The 16,139-nt window shown below is 43.4% G+C and overlaps 1 protein-coding gene across 1 annotated transcript in view; it reads left to right on the top strand.

Annotated features, from left to right (window-relative positions):
- Window positions 1-16,139, top strand: part of LOC101879910 (phospholipid-transporting ATPase FetA-like) — a 70,372-nt gene that overhangs the window by 18,497 nt on the left and 35,736 nt on the right. Inside the window, exons 3-8 of the mRNA XM_031044050.2 lie at window positions 2-60; window positions 10,155-10,268; window positions 11,889-11,987; window positions 12,947-13,008; window positions 15,073-15,145; window positions 15,342-15,412. Of these exons, the coding sequence (XP_030899910.2) occupies window positions 2-60; window positions 10,155-10,268; window positions 11,889-11,987; window positions 12,947-13,008; window positions 15,073-15,145; window positions 15,342-15,412 (478 nt within the window). The remainder of the gene's footprint in view (window position 1; window positions 61-10,154; window positions 10,269-11,888; window positions 11,988-12,946; window positions 13,009-15,072; window positions 15,146-15,341; window positions 15,413-16,139) is intronic.

Raw genomic sequence — 16,139 nt, forward strand, 5'->3', positions numbered from 1 at the left:
GAGGTAGAGAGACAACTTCAAGCAAACAACCGGGATTTTAATCTGCAGTTTGAATATGCTGTAAGTAACCAACATATGTCGTTTCATGCAGATGTAGTCACAGATGTAGCTTCATCTGCTTCATGTCTGGAATGTTGTTTCAAGGGGGGTAACATGCCTGAATGCTAGCTATGACCCTGCAAACTAGGCAGACATGTGCCAGATAAACCACCAGAGATGGTTCATTGCTGAGTCAACCATAGGGATCTCTGTCTCTGGAGTGAACACTCAAATGGGCATGTAGTGCTGGAAGAGCGTAAGGTGGTGACTTTACACACTTCCAGAAAACTATTTGTGAGTCAAAGCATTTGCAGGATCAAACTCCAAGGCCTTTCAATAATGGAACCTGGGGCCAGTTTTCTGTTGGAAAAGTGTCTCCATTTTAAGTAAACATGTAAGGAAATGTGTCAGTTCCTCAGCTCTTACAGTGAAATCCTCTCTGGCAGGAAGGTTTTGAATCTGGCCTTAGTGGCTTCCTGCCAGCTGTATTTCCAGCTCCTTTAACAGCCTACTTGTGCTGAAGTTGTACCATGAAATCTGTGACTCCAAGGAGCACCTTGATACGGGCTGGCTGTGACCCAGGTCTGCCAACATACAGTGCCAGGGAGCCCCTTGGGCAACTTGACTTCCAAAGGCTGTGGACCATTGCTGATACCGTATGTGGAGGAGGGAAAGCTCAGCCAATGGACCTGTACTGCCTGGCTGCAGGGTCAGCTTCTCAGTGACGTGATCCTGAAGCTGCATCCTTGTATTTGAATATTTCAGCTAATACTAAGATGTGTTTTGTGAATTTTTGTCCTCTGCAGTGGTGAAATCCATACTTCAGTTTTACTCAGGAGCTCCTTTGAATCATGTTTTGGTTTAGGAACATCACAAGTATTTTTTGGCAAGAATTGAAAAAAAATGAACATTTCAGAACACTGTGATTTCTTGTGAGATAGAAAGTCTGACTTGCCAACAGCTTTGACTAAAGATCTTGATGCAGCTGATCTATTGGCAACAAGAACTAGGTGGTTTTCAGCAGTCACCTTTCATCCCTGACCAACCCAACAATGGTTAGAGACTTCCTGGGCCCAGAACACATTTTGTGTGTCCTGAATGTGAAATGCGTTGTAGTTAATATATGTAAAGGACTATGCAGCATGAATGCCTTATCAGTCCTAGTGATTTGAGACTGGGAGAGTGCATTTGATTTGCACAGGACCTGCCAGTAACGTACTGGGGTGGGTACTGGATGTACATATGGATTTGTGATCTTTCGCTGAATGACTGCAGTGTTGACTATGTGCTGCAGTGGTGCAAGAAAGCAGAAGGGAGATGTACAATGATGTCAGGGTAGGATGAATAAACATCCCTTCTGGTTCTGAGCCTATTCCTGTGAAAAGCCATTTCTAAGGCTGACTTACGTATCGCTGCTTCCCAGCTCATTGCTTACATGCCCAGTGATTTGCAATTAACCAAAGTTAAGGAGAGGACCATAAGATCTCTGGAGGGTTTCCATAAGAGTCTATTGATTAGGTGTGAAATTGGAAGCAGCCAAAAAGCCAGCTCAATATAATCTGTTAAAACTTGACAGTAAGTTTCAGTAATACTACCCCTCATTTTAATCATCTGTGGCTTACAGTTTCTGGAGTCCAGAGTAGATTCAGGCTTAGGAAATGCAGAAGACTGTCCAGAAGGAGTGAAGCTTTGAAGTGGTGAGTGGGTGATGAGGTATTAGAAGACTTCAGCTGGTGATGCAAGCACTGCCCTAACTGTATAAGGGTGCACATCATGTTCCAGGCTTCTTATTTCCAGTAAGTCCTGGCAAAAGTTCAGTTTGTTAAACCCACATTACAGTGTTGTATAAAAAGGACAAACCTTTCTCATAAATTACTTCATATCCCATGCTATGGCTTGCAGGGTGCTTCTGGAGATGCCAAAAAGGGAGGTAAGTCTGCTGGTACTGTTCCATCGACATAAGCATGATGCTCCTCAAAGTTATCTCTTCCAGTCCTGTAGTTCATGGAAAGCGTCAAACCTGGCCCCTTCCCCATGTTCAGATTTGCCTTAACATGGTCCAGTTGCTCTGCTAAGCACTAGAATGTGGTCCAGTGGGGGACTAAGACTGAATGCTGGAGCCTGCCCTGGGGTGATCAGGCAGCTATTAGTCTCAGCTGCCTCTTGGCATGCTGACATTTTCTAGACAGAGTAATTTCTGTCTCCTGCAGCCACAGTCCTCCCTCAGTATATTTTCCCACCCTCTCTTTTCTTTTTTTTTCCCTAATTTGACCTTTATACAAGCAAACAACAGAAGTGTTTGTACTGTCTGTTCTTCGTTGTGTTGCTCAGCTCTTTGTGACATGAGAATCAAGCATACAAGGGAAGCCACACAGTGATTTGAAGTCTTCCTTATAGGGCCAGGAGAACAGATGGTCTACAGCTCTTGGTCCCACAGCAAAGACCACTAATCCTTGTCCTCCTGCACACTTCTCTTGAGGGAGACGAAAGGTTGCACCAATAGATATTCCAGCCAGATAAAAGGGACAGTGGCCAGAAACTGTAAGGAAAACAAACAATATAACAAAGCTTTGAAAGTATTTTAGACAGTGAAAGCCACAGGAGTGAGGTTTAATTTACTTGGTAACTTAAGGCTGTGTTAGCCATAAAATCTATAGAACCGGTTCTTGCAATAAAGCTAGGGGAGGCAACGTATGTTTCCTTAGGGTGAGGCAGTTGCTGAAAAAGGCCAGTAAAGAAAAGAAAGGGAAATGCAAACAGAAATGTAATGTATTGTCTTACTGCTGCAGCCAGGCTGTATGATGCAGCTGGTGTTCCAGGCTTTCACTGAAAAGAGTTTCTGTTATGTAGGTATTGATCAAAGGTACAGAGGTGCTTTGTCCTAGCTCAGTCTCAGTGAGAACAGGGAAGTGGAGAAGTACAATCAGAGGTGGCTATGTTGTCCATGAATAGATGATGGTTATCGTCCCTTCCCAGTGCAAAGTCTACAGGATATCTGTGAAGCAAGAGGAGAGGAGCTGAGAAAGACTTGAAAGCTCTATTGCGTGTGGAGTCTGACATCAGTTCTGGCAGCTGCTGAAAGCTGGCCCTCCTGGTATGAAGCAAGACTCCCAGATATGCTCAAACCAGCTTTGCAGGAACGTGGTGCTCCACCATGGAAACCTGTGTCTGCCAGTGCATGAAAGGGCATGTCCAGATCAGTCAGGCTTGGACTTGGATAAGGCTTAGGAAGACAAACTGCTTCCCAGATCAGGGAGGAAATACATGAGATGCCAAGTTGTAGTGTGTCCCTTTAGCTGAGCACCTGCTGGGCAGGAGGGCTGGATAATGCAGGAGGCTGTACTGATAGGGTGGGATGAGATTAAGAAGTGCATAGGAGGTGCACATAATAGAAATCAACTTAACACAGTCTTCATGTTGAGAATGAGGGACAGCTTCAGAGGCAGAACCTACTGCACCCTTGCCATATGAGATGTGTCACACAAGGCTGGAAGATCGGGGTGGTATCCTTCATCTGCGTGAACAGGCAGTAGAGACTGAGGGTGATAAGGGAAGATTTTCTTATCTAAAGAAGCCTCTTACATGTCTCCTGGCGATTTTTGCTGTGACTAAATAATAGGAGGTCCTGTGGTCAAGGGCAGCAGCTTCAAGCACTGGCAGTGTTTGGGTAGGTCAGGGTTTATTTGGACTCAGTGTGAAGAATGAAGCTGAAACTAGAGCTCTCAGACTAAAGCTATGCCAGACATCCTTGGCCTTATCCTGCACAGCGAGAACACCATAACCTAGAAAAATAAAAGAAACTTTAAAACAAAGTGCTGTTCAGTTAACTGGAAGGGCTGAGTGCGAAGGTATGTACTACCCACCAGCTCACAGAATTAGTTAGGAATGACTCAGAAACCAAGTGTGAATGAGTGGTATGAAAAGGCAGTGCAGCAAAACACGGACTCAGTATAGGTCAGTAAAAATGAAAAGTCAAGTCCTTATCCTGTGTTTATTCACATTGCAGACAGGAAGATCCTTCCTGACTTCAGTAAAGATTCGCCTGTGTAAGACTGAAATAAAGTGAAAAGCAGGGTGCCAGGTATGGTTCAGCAAGGTTTAAGGGCTTTAATAAAGGTTCTTATCTGAGGCTGTTCTGTCTGCCTGCACTGTCCCCAGCTGAGCTGCAGAGGGGACTGTCCCTTGTGGGTCCACCACGATGGGCTCTCTGTCTATCAACACTTTGCAGAAGAAAATCTCTTCTGAAGGCCTTTAATGTTTGCTCTGATCCCAATTCCCTTTAATTTCTTTGCTTTCACATTGGAATTTAGCACAGCTGCACTGGGACGTCACAAAGGGCTGCGAAAACAACTTTGAAATTGGCTTTCAGACAATAGGAGAGGAAATGCAAGGCCCATGAGTCAATGACAAATTTCATCTTGGATCAGGATCTAGGGCCAAACCAGCATCCTTTCTATGGGACCAGAAGAGGAGGCTGCTAAGACTCTGCTTTTGTTCTTCCCTGTCACCTTATGAATTCTCTAGTGAAATAGGAGGGATGTATATAACATCCTAGGGCCAATGCACATTGCCCTGGGCTGGATCAGCAGCTGCATTCTTATGTCTTTGAAGTTTAACTGGAGAGCAAGTTGCTGTGGTAGTGTGCTCAGACTCTGCTCCACCTCTTCTGCTTGTGTGCTCCAGTCTCTGAAGGATGCCTGGTGGCTTACCCTCAAGGACCTTGTCAGTGTGGACAGGAGGGTGGTAACAGCTGCTGTCTTTTCCTGTCTCAACCTGCAAGTGCTTCCCAGGATTCACCATGCTTAAGGCTGAAGGGAGTGTTGTCTGATCATGTGAAAAGAGGTCTGAGTAGCTCCAGAAGGAACAGTTGCAGCAGCAACCAGCACTGCTGGTTCTGCATTTAGGAAGGTGTCAGCTGGATTCACCCAAAGACAGGCTGAAACATTGTCAGGGAGCAGTAAGAGCAGGGCTGCTCTGCAAGAGGAGATGTGCTGTTGGCTGAGGGTGACCCCCACATAGGCAATGCCCTCACTGACAAGGGGGTCAGCAGCAGTTCTGCAGCATCTGGTTGAGGGGGTACAGGGCAGGATGCTAGTAATGGGGCCCATACTGACCATCCCAGACAAGGTGAGTTGATGAACCATGTCCTCCAGGGTCCATCTAGGGAACCCAGACATGGGCAACAGGAGATAGGGCTGAAGACAAGACTACACCATAGGTCCAAGGTCCAGAGAGGAGGCAGAGCTGGATAGGTCCACCTGGGAAACGAGGACAGATGTTAGGCTAGAGGCTGGTACTCCTACAGCATAGCTCAGGCAAAGGCTGGAGGCTGAAGTGACGTCCTGGACAGGCACTGCAGATGGAGATACCAGGAGAGGTCAAGGCTCAGTAAGGCATATTAGGGCCCTGACAAACACAGAAAGGTTGAGATATGCTGGACATGAGCTGCCTTGTGGTCCATGGACTCCTTTGGACTGAGTCCTCCACTGTCTTAGCTTCAACTCCATGGAGACAGAACTTCTACCATACTGGTTGGGAGTCTGGTTGTGTCAGACCTTAATGACCAGAGTATGGTAGTTTGGAGTTTGCCACCTCTGCACCACTTAGCAGTGCTCTGCCTTGACTTCTCCCTGCCCAGCAGCAGCTTCAGGTACTGAGCAAAGTAGAAGGAGAAGTCAATGTAGTTGAAGAAGACAACTAAGAGACAAGACCTTTTGACATAACTGTGAGCAATGGCATAAGACTGTCAAGCCATGCTACCTCTGTCTGCCTCCATGTCCTCAACTGCACCACCATGATGAGGACACTCATCAGAGTGATGATTAATGGGGGTTAATGAGTAATGGGATGACACCAGGAAGAAGGAGCAGCATAGAAAAACACAACCAGTGACCACATTTTCCTAGAGATTTTCCTGGAATACCCCATGTGTGATGGGATCCTGGAATTCATTTAATTATTTCTGCCAAGAGGAGATCAAGGGATTACAGATGTAAGAAATTCTTGAAGTTGTTAAAAAGAAAGAAAAGAAGAAAAAAATGTAAAAAAAAAAAAGAATAATACCATGTTTTGGGTATAGATCTTTTTATTTCTGGTGTCTGGCCAGTCTTTTACTTCTGGGAGTCAGGATGAGATCTTTATGGGGACCAGATGAACCCCATCAACATCATGTCTGCCTTTTCAGTCTTCTGTTGAGCTGGGGCTGCTGCTCAGTGTGAGGAACAAAGCAGTGAACTTGGTAGGATTAAAACTGATCTCGTCTGACTATTCTATATTCCTTGTGAAAACAAAGCCTTCGTGGCACCACATGCACTGTTGCATGAGTGTATTAAATGTGTCCTTGAGCATATTTGATGCCCTCTGTACAGCAGCTGCATGCTTTCAAATTGCACTGCTGCATTTAAGCAAAGTGCCATTGAATCACACTCCTGTTGCACCTTGTGAGGCTTTATCAAAGCACTTGGGAAAGTCATTTCTGCTTCTCAGCTGCTTCATCAGGCTGTACCTTGTGCTACCCAGGTACCAGTGAAATCGCCTTGTGTCGTGGCACAGCATCTCCCTTTGGTATTGACAAGGGTTTGCTAAAATTTGCTTTGGGCCAGGTTGTCCAGCTGCTAGGAGCTAGTATGTCATGGAGCCAAGGGTATAAATTCAGATAGTCGATTCCTTGCCATACCCTGCCTTTTCCGGGTACCACCCTTTAGGCCCTATAATCTAGCCACAAAAGCAGCAGTGTCTTTCATTTCCAGTGACTTTCACATCAAGGAGATGATTTGTTTGCTCAACGAACAAAGGTAGGAGCCATCTGCTGAATTTTGCTCGTGGTCGGACGTCACAGGCAGGCTTCTGAAAACACCCCCAAAGTAACAGCTCATCCACCAGATCTGGACTTGTGTAACTGTGGCGCGATGAGCACTATTCTTAGGGACAGCATTTCGGTGGAGTCACACCTCCAGGAGGTGTGAATCTAGCCCCTGAAAAGAGCAGATGAGAATAATCCATCACCCACAAACAACGTCGCTCTCATGTCGCTTTGCATCTGGAGAGCTTGAGGCTGATGGTAGGTAACGACACTTGAGCCTATTTGTTTAGGACACAAGTGCACATAGGGGCTGCCCACAGTCAATCAGAAGTCTAGGGCAAACCTGGGAGTAAGTATAAAGCTCCTGATTCTTGTCTTTGTGCTTGGCTCATAGAGCTGCTTTTCTTATATGTTTGATGTTTGTATATCTGTAGCAGAACCAGAAGTTTTGGTAAAGCCTCTTAATACTTAATTCCTGCTTCCAAAATATTTCCTCTTTATCACTTTTCCTATATGGGAGTGTTCCTCACTGAAGGCAGCACAGAAGAGGTAAGGTAGATGATATATTAGAGGTATTGCTTATAAAATGGTGGCTACATATGGACTGCTCAACACACTGTAGTGCTGCAGGTTCCCACTGTACCCCTCCTGCCGCACAGTCAGGCTCTATTACAGCTCTAAAGGAGTGATAGGGTGTGACAGTGTTAAGCATCACAGAGCAGCACAAGATCAAGAGCAGAGGCCAACTGAGATTTCCCTGTAGTCAACTGAGAGCCTGAGCTGTCAAAGCGTGCAGCCCTGGAGTATTACAAGAAAACATAAATGATATCTTACACAGAGCTCCAATTGTGTCAGTGATGTGGGAATGCAGAGCTTTGAACAGGAAAGGCTGGAGTTTTCCCTTGTTTGTTTTTATCATTTAATATTGATATTTGTTTTGCCCCTGAGGGCCATGAACAAGTTACTTGGTGAACTAGAAATCTTCATAGTGATTGTGACAAATTCCTTTTTTCTGGTGCTTAGTTTTGATTATAGATTCTAAAATAATGAGAAGATGCACCATAATACTCCTTGTCTTTACCCTGAGGTCTGTAGTGTGCCAGTGTCACAAAAGACTGTGTGTCAAACAATATCATGATCCTGAACTAATATGGAAAAAATACTGGGTGTCCAGATTTCTGCAGTTAAGCCTTTGGAAGCTGTTATGTCTGGGGTTTTTGTCATGCCTAATGGAAATAGGAAACAAAATGAATGGCTGTAGTTCATTCAGTGGTTTTCCTGACGTAATTAATGGACAGAAATAGAAGGCAGGAATTGAAATAAACCACTCCCATTCTTTTCTTATTCTCCTCTGAGATTTTTTGCAGGCAAAGAACTATAAACTGTGTGTTTACTGGGTAGTTTTTCCCATGTTATATATGACCCTCAGAAGTCCGTTGATGCACAAAGGTCAGGTCCCCAGCACTTACTCTTTCCTGCAGCTACTGTCTTTTCTATTTTTTAAGTAAGTGACCATGATATTTTTCTGAGGAGCAGTGGTCAGGGAGCATCTTTAGAGCCATTTTCTATCAGAAAATCTGCCATTCTGTGTGTCTGGTGGACACAGATTTGTCAAACAGTCTAGTTCTTTGTGTGTTGGGTTTGAGAGGATGTTGCTATTCCATTGCTCCTGTTTTAACAGTGTCCATAGACCCTGTGTGCAGCACATATCCCATGGTGAAGGATTCTGAAATCAACAAAATTATCTATGTGTCATATTATTTAGATCCACACCCGGACATGGCTACGTAATGCCAGGAGAACAGGCAATATCATTTATATGATGATTACTGATAGACATCTTTTCTTGCTGGAGTGCAATCAATGGGAGGATTTGGCTAGCTCTTCCATGAAGGGCGTTTCAATCTCTGCTCTTTTAGAGACTTACTCATTAGATTGTACAAGGGATAAAACATGAAGTTAATGCTGAAGAATGTTGCCGTACATTGTGTCTGGACATAGCAAAACCCAGTAGCAACCTAAAATGGAATAGCTTCCCCCATATACGCATTATGGTGCTAGTCTATAATAATTGGTTTAATGGTGGAAACACACTAATGTGCTTCAGTTTAGATGTCATGATCGTGGATAATGCATGGATTGAAAGTGACCTATGATTCATACTTAATAGCTCCTGTCCTCCCACCAGATTAGCAATATCTAAAGGCTATTAAAATGCTACATCTCTTCTGTTAAACCAACAGATCTGTTCCTGAATGAAGGTGCACTATGTAATATCTGCCTCCTTGTTCTTTCACACCTTAGGCCCTGGGAGTGGGTTAATAGACGTCTTCTAGAGACCTTCTAGAAGAGAAATATTATATGTGCTGGCAACAGATGGCATACATGCTTCCAGGACTAAAGCAGGATGAGTGCTCAATAAACTTAATGTGAAAAGAAAATCTAGCACACCTTAGAAACTGACTGGACAGCCCAAGCTGGTGGGCTCAGGCTCTAAGTGAGCCTTTCTCATAGGTGGGAAGAGTTGGACCAGAATGTGCTGTCTTTGAAGAAGAAAACATGCAGTTCTTTAACCTCAACTGTGGGTCTTTCTCTGGTTTAGAAAAGACAGAGGGGAGCAGCCACTGCTTGTGGCTGGAGGGGTGTCTGCCTTAGGAAAGGAAACTGGAAATAGGGAACAAAACTGCAACTTCTTACTGAAATGGTGAGTTCTTGTATTAGTGGCGGTTTGCACAACACCAAAGTCAAGTGCTCTTTGTGGAACAGAAACAAGCCGCCTCTCTGAGTTGCTGAGTTGAGAGGCTGCTGAATCAGCTAAAAATAATAATGTCATGTTCTGCTCGTGGGAGGATTTAACAGCTCCTGTGGGGTTGTCCAGACAAATGGTGCTTCAAAGTCTCAGGCAAGTAATAATAATTGACCTAGCATGTGTTTTCTAACACAGCTTTGTAGACTTTACCAGTGAAATTGTTGTGTTCTGGATAGTATTTTTAATTCTGTTTGTGCACCATGTAAGTAGGAAGACTATTAATAAAGGGAAGATGCATCTTTGTGAGTGACTACACATACCTGTATCTACCTGCAGTTGCACTGGCATAAACTGAGCATCATGTTTTCACCAATTCCGAGTGCAATTCTGCCTGTTTATCCAGGCTTGACATGCTTGTGTGGGATAAAGGAAATGTCTTTTTCACTGCTGATAGGAACAATGCTATTACTAAATATAAGCAAGTAAAAACACAGTTGAAATGGGTTGTGCTGTAATTTTGTTTCCTGTTTTACCAATTCTATTTATTTTCCTTATGTCCTACAGAACAATTCAATTAAAACATCGAAATACAACTTCTTCAGTTTCCTGCCTCTCAACCTGTTTGAGCAGTTTCAGCGAATAGCCAATGCTTACTTTCTTTTCTTGCTGATTTTGCAGGTATGGATTCACTGTGCTTTTTTCTAGAAGATTGCATTGTCTGTTATCAAAGCCTGGGTGTTGATAGTTGTAATAAAGCTCAAGCTATATCCCTCTTGTGAATTAACATCTTAGCAAAACCTTAAAGTACATAGAAAATAGGTCGGGCAAAAAAGGCAATTTCCTCTTATCTTTGGATATGAGGGTTTGAACTAAATGAATAAAAAATGCAATTAAAGTTTTCAACAAATTGTGTACCTTTTTCATGCCTGTCCTACCACCCCTTTTTATCTGCATCTGAGTGCTCCTGGCTGTCCTTGGATTTGCATTAGTTATTCCTCCTGTAGTACAAAAGGAGGTTGTCTCTTATCCATAGCTTTAAAGCCAAGTTCCACTGGCAGTCTCAAAGGAAAAAGCAAGAGGGACAAATCTGTAACCTGTTCTGTTTTTCTGGGAAGGAAGGAGTTAACCTCAGGCAGGGTCAAGACTGGAGCCAGTTTGTATTAAGCTGAACATTGCTGCTGCTAGCTCATCAGGGTGAGGAAGGTGTCTAACATGGAGCATGCCAGACACTGGCGACTCTATTGAACCCTGTGGATCATAATGGCATTTAGTTGTGCTTTGCCCATCATTGTTTGTAATACTTCTCTGTCTGAAAGCTGAACACACTGGAGAAATTGATATCAGGGTTTCTGTCCCTTTGCACTTTGCTAGAATATGGATAAATGCAGTGTGCTCTGTTGTTGCTGAGTCATACTGGGATACACATTATCCAAAAACAGGTATGATGTTGATTATGTTTCAAGTATGATATTTTGAATTTTACGTTTTCAGTGCACACAAGTTTCAAAATTACCTTTTTCAAGTGCTCTTTTTCAATTTCAGCTCAAAAAAAGCACAAGCCACATTTTTTGAAAGTGTAACAGAGTACATACAATCTTCTTTCCTTATTTACAGGGAGTGAATTTAGGGAAATTTCAGCCCTCTTCAATTTTTCAAGAGACTAGTTAAGGTGCCATTTCAGCTAAGCTGACAGCATCATTCCTGTGTTGTTGTACTGCACTCTAGCTGTTTGCCTATCAAATTCATAGCATTTCAAACTATTTGCCTTAAATTAGTTCACTGTCTTTTGCTGAACCATCTAAGCACGACTGTATGTAAAAGCATACAGCTTTTCCTGCTAGTTGCAGGTGGGCTAGAGAGGGCAACCATTAGTCTTTTGTGTTTACATATTCCTCCACTTATTATTTTCCTCTCTTTCCACTGGCTCCATCTCTCTACCTCTGGAGCTCCTCTTCCTGCAGCAGTGGATGTGATGGGGAGGCTGTGGGAGCTCTGCAACCCACTGGGGACTCTGCAATTCTAATTTACAAACAACAATAAAGAGCAACCAACTATGCTTCCTGACAGCTCCATGTTTATAATGTACATTAACAGCTTGTTTTGTAAGCAGAGCACGGGTTCCCTTTCTCACCTACCTCTGTGGAATAACGTATAAGTAATAGAGCTGCATTTCTGTCCCTATTCTGTGTTCAACTGCCATAGGAAAATGTTGCCTGCAGCTTCCACAGAAAACAGTGGTTTTTTCTGCCTTCCTGTATTGGCAGGAAATTTTGCAACTCATATCTTTTCCCCCTACAGTTGATTCCTCAGATTTCCTCGCTGGCCTGGTTTACAACAGTGGTGCCCCTAGTGCTGGTGCTGGCTGTATCGGGAGTCAAAGATGCCATCGATGATTTTGTAAGATCTATGTTACTGACCTGTACTTTGGAGTTTGTCTGTGATTCTTCAGCACAATGACTAAAGCAAATCACTTGAAACAAACAAAGCTAGTGACAGGCAGCTGGAGAAACTGGTCTGTGGCCAAGATAGGGTCTGAGATGAAATCCCCAAATCTATCTTTTTTTTACCTAAAAAGGAACTAGAATTTCCAAATCACTGAGCAGCCCAACAGCTCCATTTACTTTCTTTGAAACTACTCAGTGTGTCTGAAAATGTGGTCACTGATAGATATGTCTGTACACGTTCATGAAAGTCTGATCTTAGTCGTCTGATCTTAGTCTTCTGCTTTGGAGAACTCATCCTCTGCCACCTAGCTGCACAGTAGGCAGATAAAAACATGTGGTAGGAAGTAAGCATCCATGTGGGATTTTTCAGGCGTGTCTAGCTTTGGCCAAAGCCTACTCCCACCAGAGCTAATGGTCAAAGCCCCGTTGACTTCACTGGGGTAATGTTAGAGCTAAGTTTGGCATCTGCTTTTCTCTCATAATTAAAATGTTCTATGGAGACTCAGTTCAACTTTGCAAGTAGGCGAGTGATAGGTGGTGAGGTACTCTCCTGGGAAGCAATGCTGGAACATCTGTGGCCACTTTCCATGTCAGAGCAGAAGAATGGATTTCTCTGTTGTGTTGGTAGAACCAACACCAGCTGAGTCAGGACTGTACTAAGAGACATATAAGACTCTACCCTCCTTCTGCCCTCCAAGAGCAAGCCCTGTGTTGCCTGCTGCTCTTTGCAGTCCAGTTATGCCCTATGTTACTAGTGTAAATAGGGGCTGGACTATGACTCAGTTGTAACTCTAATCTGCCTGACCCTTTCAAGCCAGCTGTGTGAAAACCTAAAATGTTAATGAACTGCTTACAGCTCTTGTGCACTTGTTTTATTGGAAATACCTTTTAACATACTGATCAAATTCACAGAATCGACACAAAAGCGACAAGCACGTCAACAACCGCCCAGTCCAGGTCCTGATCAATGGCATGTAAGTCCTTTTTCTTTTGCTGTAATGTTGACTGGGAAGAGCACTTTATTAATAATATATATATATATGTATTTATGTGGGATTCCCAAGGATCACTAAACAATTCAAAATTGAATTGCCTTTCACACCATTAGTTCATTGTGCAGTTCTGGACTGTGTCTAGTTAGTGGCCCCAAGACACAATACCACAGTCTGTACAGACGTCATGGCTATGACTTTGCACTGATAAAAGGTAAACTCTTTATCTTCCAGGATATACATATGTTTAAGTAAGTGATACTTTGAGACCACTGCTTTATTTTATGCCTGACCCCAGAAGTGATGGATCTAATGAAAGGTGTCCCTGCCCATGGCAGAGGGATTGGAACTAGATGGTCTTTAAGGTCCATTCCAACCAAAACCATTCTATGATTCTATCATTCTATGACAATCAAGGCTATCTTCCTATATCCACTTATGTTCACAGCATTTATGTGTGCATTAGGCAAAACCAGGCATTATCAACAAGGTATTTTAAATAAAGAAGCAGGAATAGCTTCCTTATACATGTCATAATACTTTGAGTGTGTATAACACTTCAGACTTAGATGTCCTTGAACCCTTTCAGCTGCGTGCTTTGGACATTGTACTGCTAGCACTGTCCTTTCCTGCAGAAAAAATAGCAGAGGCTTTGGCTTTTGTGGGAGACAGATGTGCTGTTTACTTGAGGCTCCATGGAGCTGAACTGTGTGGGGACACAGCTGTAGACAGCTGTGAGGTCTCCAGTGACTTTTTTTTCTGTGCTATAGATAGCAGTATGTTGTGTAAACTCAAACAGATGATCGGTTAAGAATATAACTTGAAACCAAAGAATAGGAACATACTTTTTGTGCTTTCTACTAAGTAAAACAATTTTGTAGTTTCCTGTGTATTAGTTACTGTGTCTAGGAAACATACATTGAAATAGAAACCTTCTAACATTTTGCCTTTGTTCAAAAACTGGAAGCCATAGGTACTGCCCAACTCTGGCCAACACTGAAAAAGCAAGGCTGAGCTGAACTCAAGCTTGAATACCTGTTTTGATACAGCTCTTGATACTTCTCCCCTCACCATTAGATTTTGCATATTCAGCTATCATGACTTGGTTATGTTGGCACTTCCATCTAGGTTTGTGCTGTGAAGGCCACTGCAGACACAGGCTTGGGAAGCCTGATATATGAGGAAAGACTGAGAGCTGTGTTTGCTCAGACTTGAGAAAAGAAGGCTCAGGGAAGACCTTACCACCATGTTCCAGTATTTAAAGGGTTGCTATGAAGAAGATGGAGACTCCATTTTTACAAAGAGTCTCATGGAAAAGATGAGGTGTGATGGGCACAAGCTACTCCTGCAGAGATTCTGGTTAAACACAGAGAAAAAAAATTCCCAGTGAGAACAATTAGCCATTGGAATAATCTCCTCAGGGAAGTGGTGGATTCCTCAACATTGGAGACTTCAGCTGGACACAGTGCTGGGATATCTAGTTTAGGTCATGCTTTGCCTAGAAAGGTTGGAGCAGATGGTCCTTGAGGTCCCTTCCAACCTGGTGTTCTATGATTCTAGGATTCTTAGCTAGGCACTTGTACAGCAAAGCATCTGCATTGACCTTCCTGACAGCCAAGCCCACACAGAGTCAGATCTCTTGTTCTGGCCCTTAGTACCACCTATTAAAACTAACCCCACTGGCAATTACCCCAGGTGTTTGTAAAGTCTGTTATGCAAAGCAGAGAGTTTTTGTCTGAGAGAATGTAGCTGTTTAGGAGAAGGAAGGGGGTAGTCAGTCCAGACAGAAGAACAGTGCACACATTGCTGTTGTGGGGCTTGGTCTCAGTGCTGCACTGGTCACCCTGTTACTGCTTTTTTTTTGTATTGTGGTTGTCCCTTAGCTTAGTAAAGATCAGGCCGTATCATGGCAGACCCTGCTCCATCTCATCAATGGCCCAAATCCTGATGGCACCTACAGGCTGGCTTCAGGAGCCAAGCCGAGTACCCTGTGTTCCTTAAGTGATGTTTGCTTTATGTGCCTACTTACTAGGACCTGTCTTGCAGGTTAAAGGATGAAAAATGGATGAATGTCCAAGTGGGAGATATAATAAGACTAGAAAACAACAACTTTGTGACGGTGAGTACAGCTTTTCTCCATCCTGCCCTCAGTCAGTCTCTGTAAATCTCTGTAATTACTGTCCCCACTCACAAGAAAATTAGTGGTGATGATAACTGCCTTGGGGACCTGCAGCGTGCAGAAACCACAAGTAGCATTGCAGTGACATGCCTTCTGACCATGTGAATTCATGCCCAGTCTGTCTGTCTGTGTTCAGGCTGATCTACTGTTACTGTCAAGCAGCGAGCCGCACAGCCTGACATACATCGAGACAGCTGAATTGGATGGGTAAGTAAGCCTGGCTCTTGAGTGCAATCACTGCTATCAGTGCAAGATCAAATCTTGCCACCCAGGTGACCGCGGGTGCTGCAGGCTTACCTGCAATATCTTTGGTAGCACTAATTTCCTAATATGTAAAATAAACTTTGTGTGGGTACCTTGAAAAATAACATCTTCTGGTGGATACTTTTGCCCCTTTCATGTGAGGAAGGGATTTTGTCGTAACACTTCTTCTAACACTGAGAGTTAGCTAGAAACCTGTTCCTGCAGTATCACTTATCACTGGCAGAAGCTTTCTGTTTCTTGTATTTCGCCCTTAGTCTTTTCTCTTAGCCAGATTATCCTGGTGAGATAATCACAATGAATACTTTCAGTAACCTCCTTTGGACCATAATATCATAATATTAATGCATGCACACAGTAAATGCTTTCAATAATTGCTTGCTCCAGGGCATAACTGGCCAAAAGGCAGAAAGCTGCAACTGATTTATACAAAGAGATGTATTAATTTATACAAACTGGAGCTGACCATCTTTATGGCCCAATTTACATTACCTTTTCTGTGTTGCCTGGGCCTAGCATCAGCTTGAAGAACTAAGCAAGACCAGGGATATCAAAAGTTATTTCTCTCCTAGGACTCTACAGATATCCCTCTGGATTTTCCCTATCTGATTTCTGCTCAAAAGGAGCTTGTAGTTCCTGGCACATGCTTTGTGAACACTGAACAAATGCAGTG

This window comes from Melopsittacus undulatus, chromosome Z (assembly GCF_012275295.1).
Source record: "Melopsittacus undulatus isolate bMelUnd1 chromosome Z, bMelUnd1.mat.Z, whole genome shotgun sequence".
In the NCBI taxonomy this organism is placed as follows: Eukaryota; Metazoa; Chordata; class Aves; order Psittaciformes; family Psittaculidae; genus Melopsittacus; species Melopsittacus undulatus.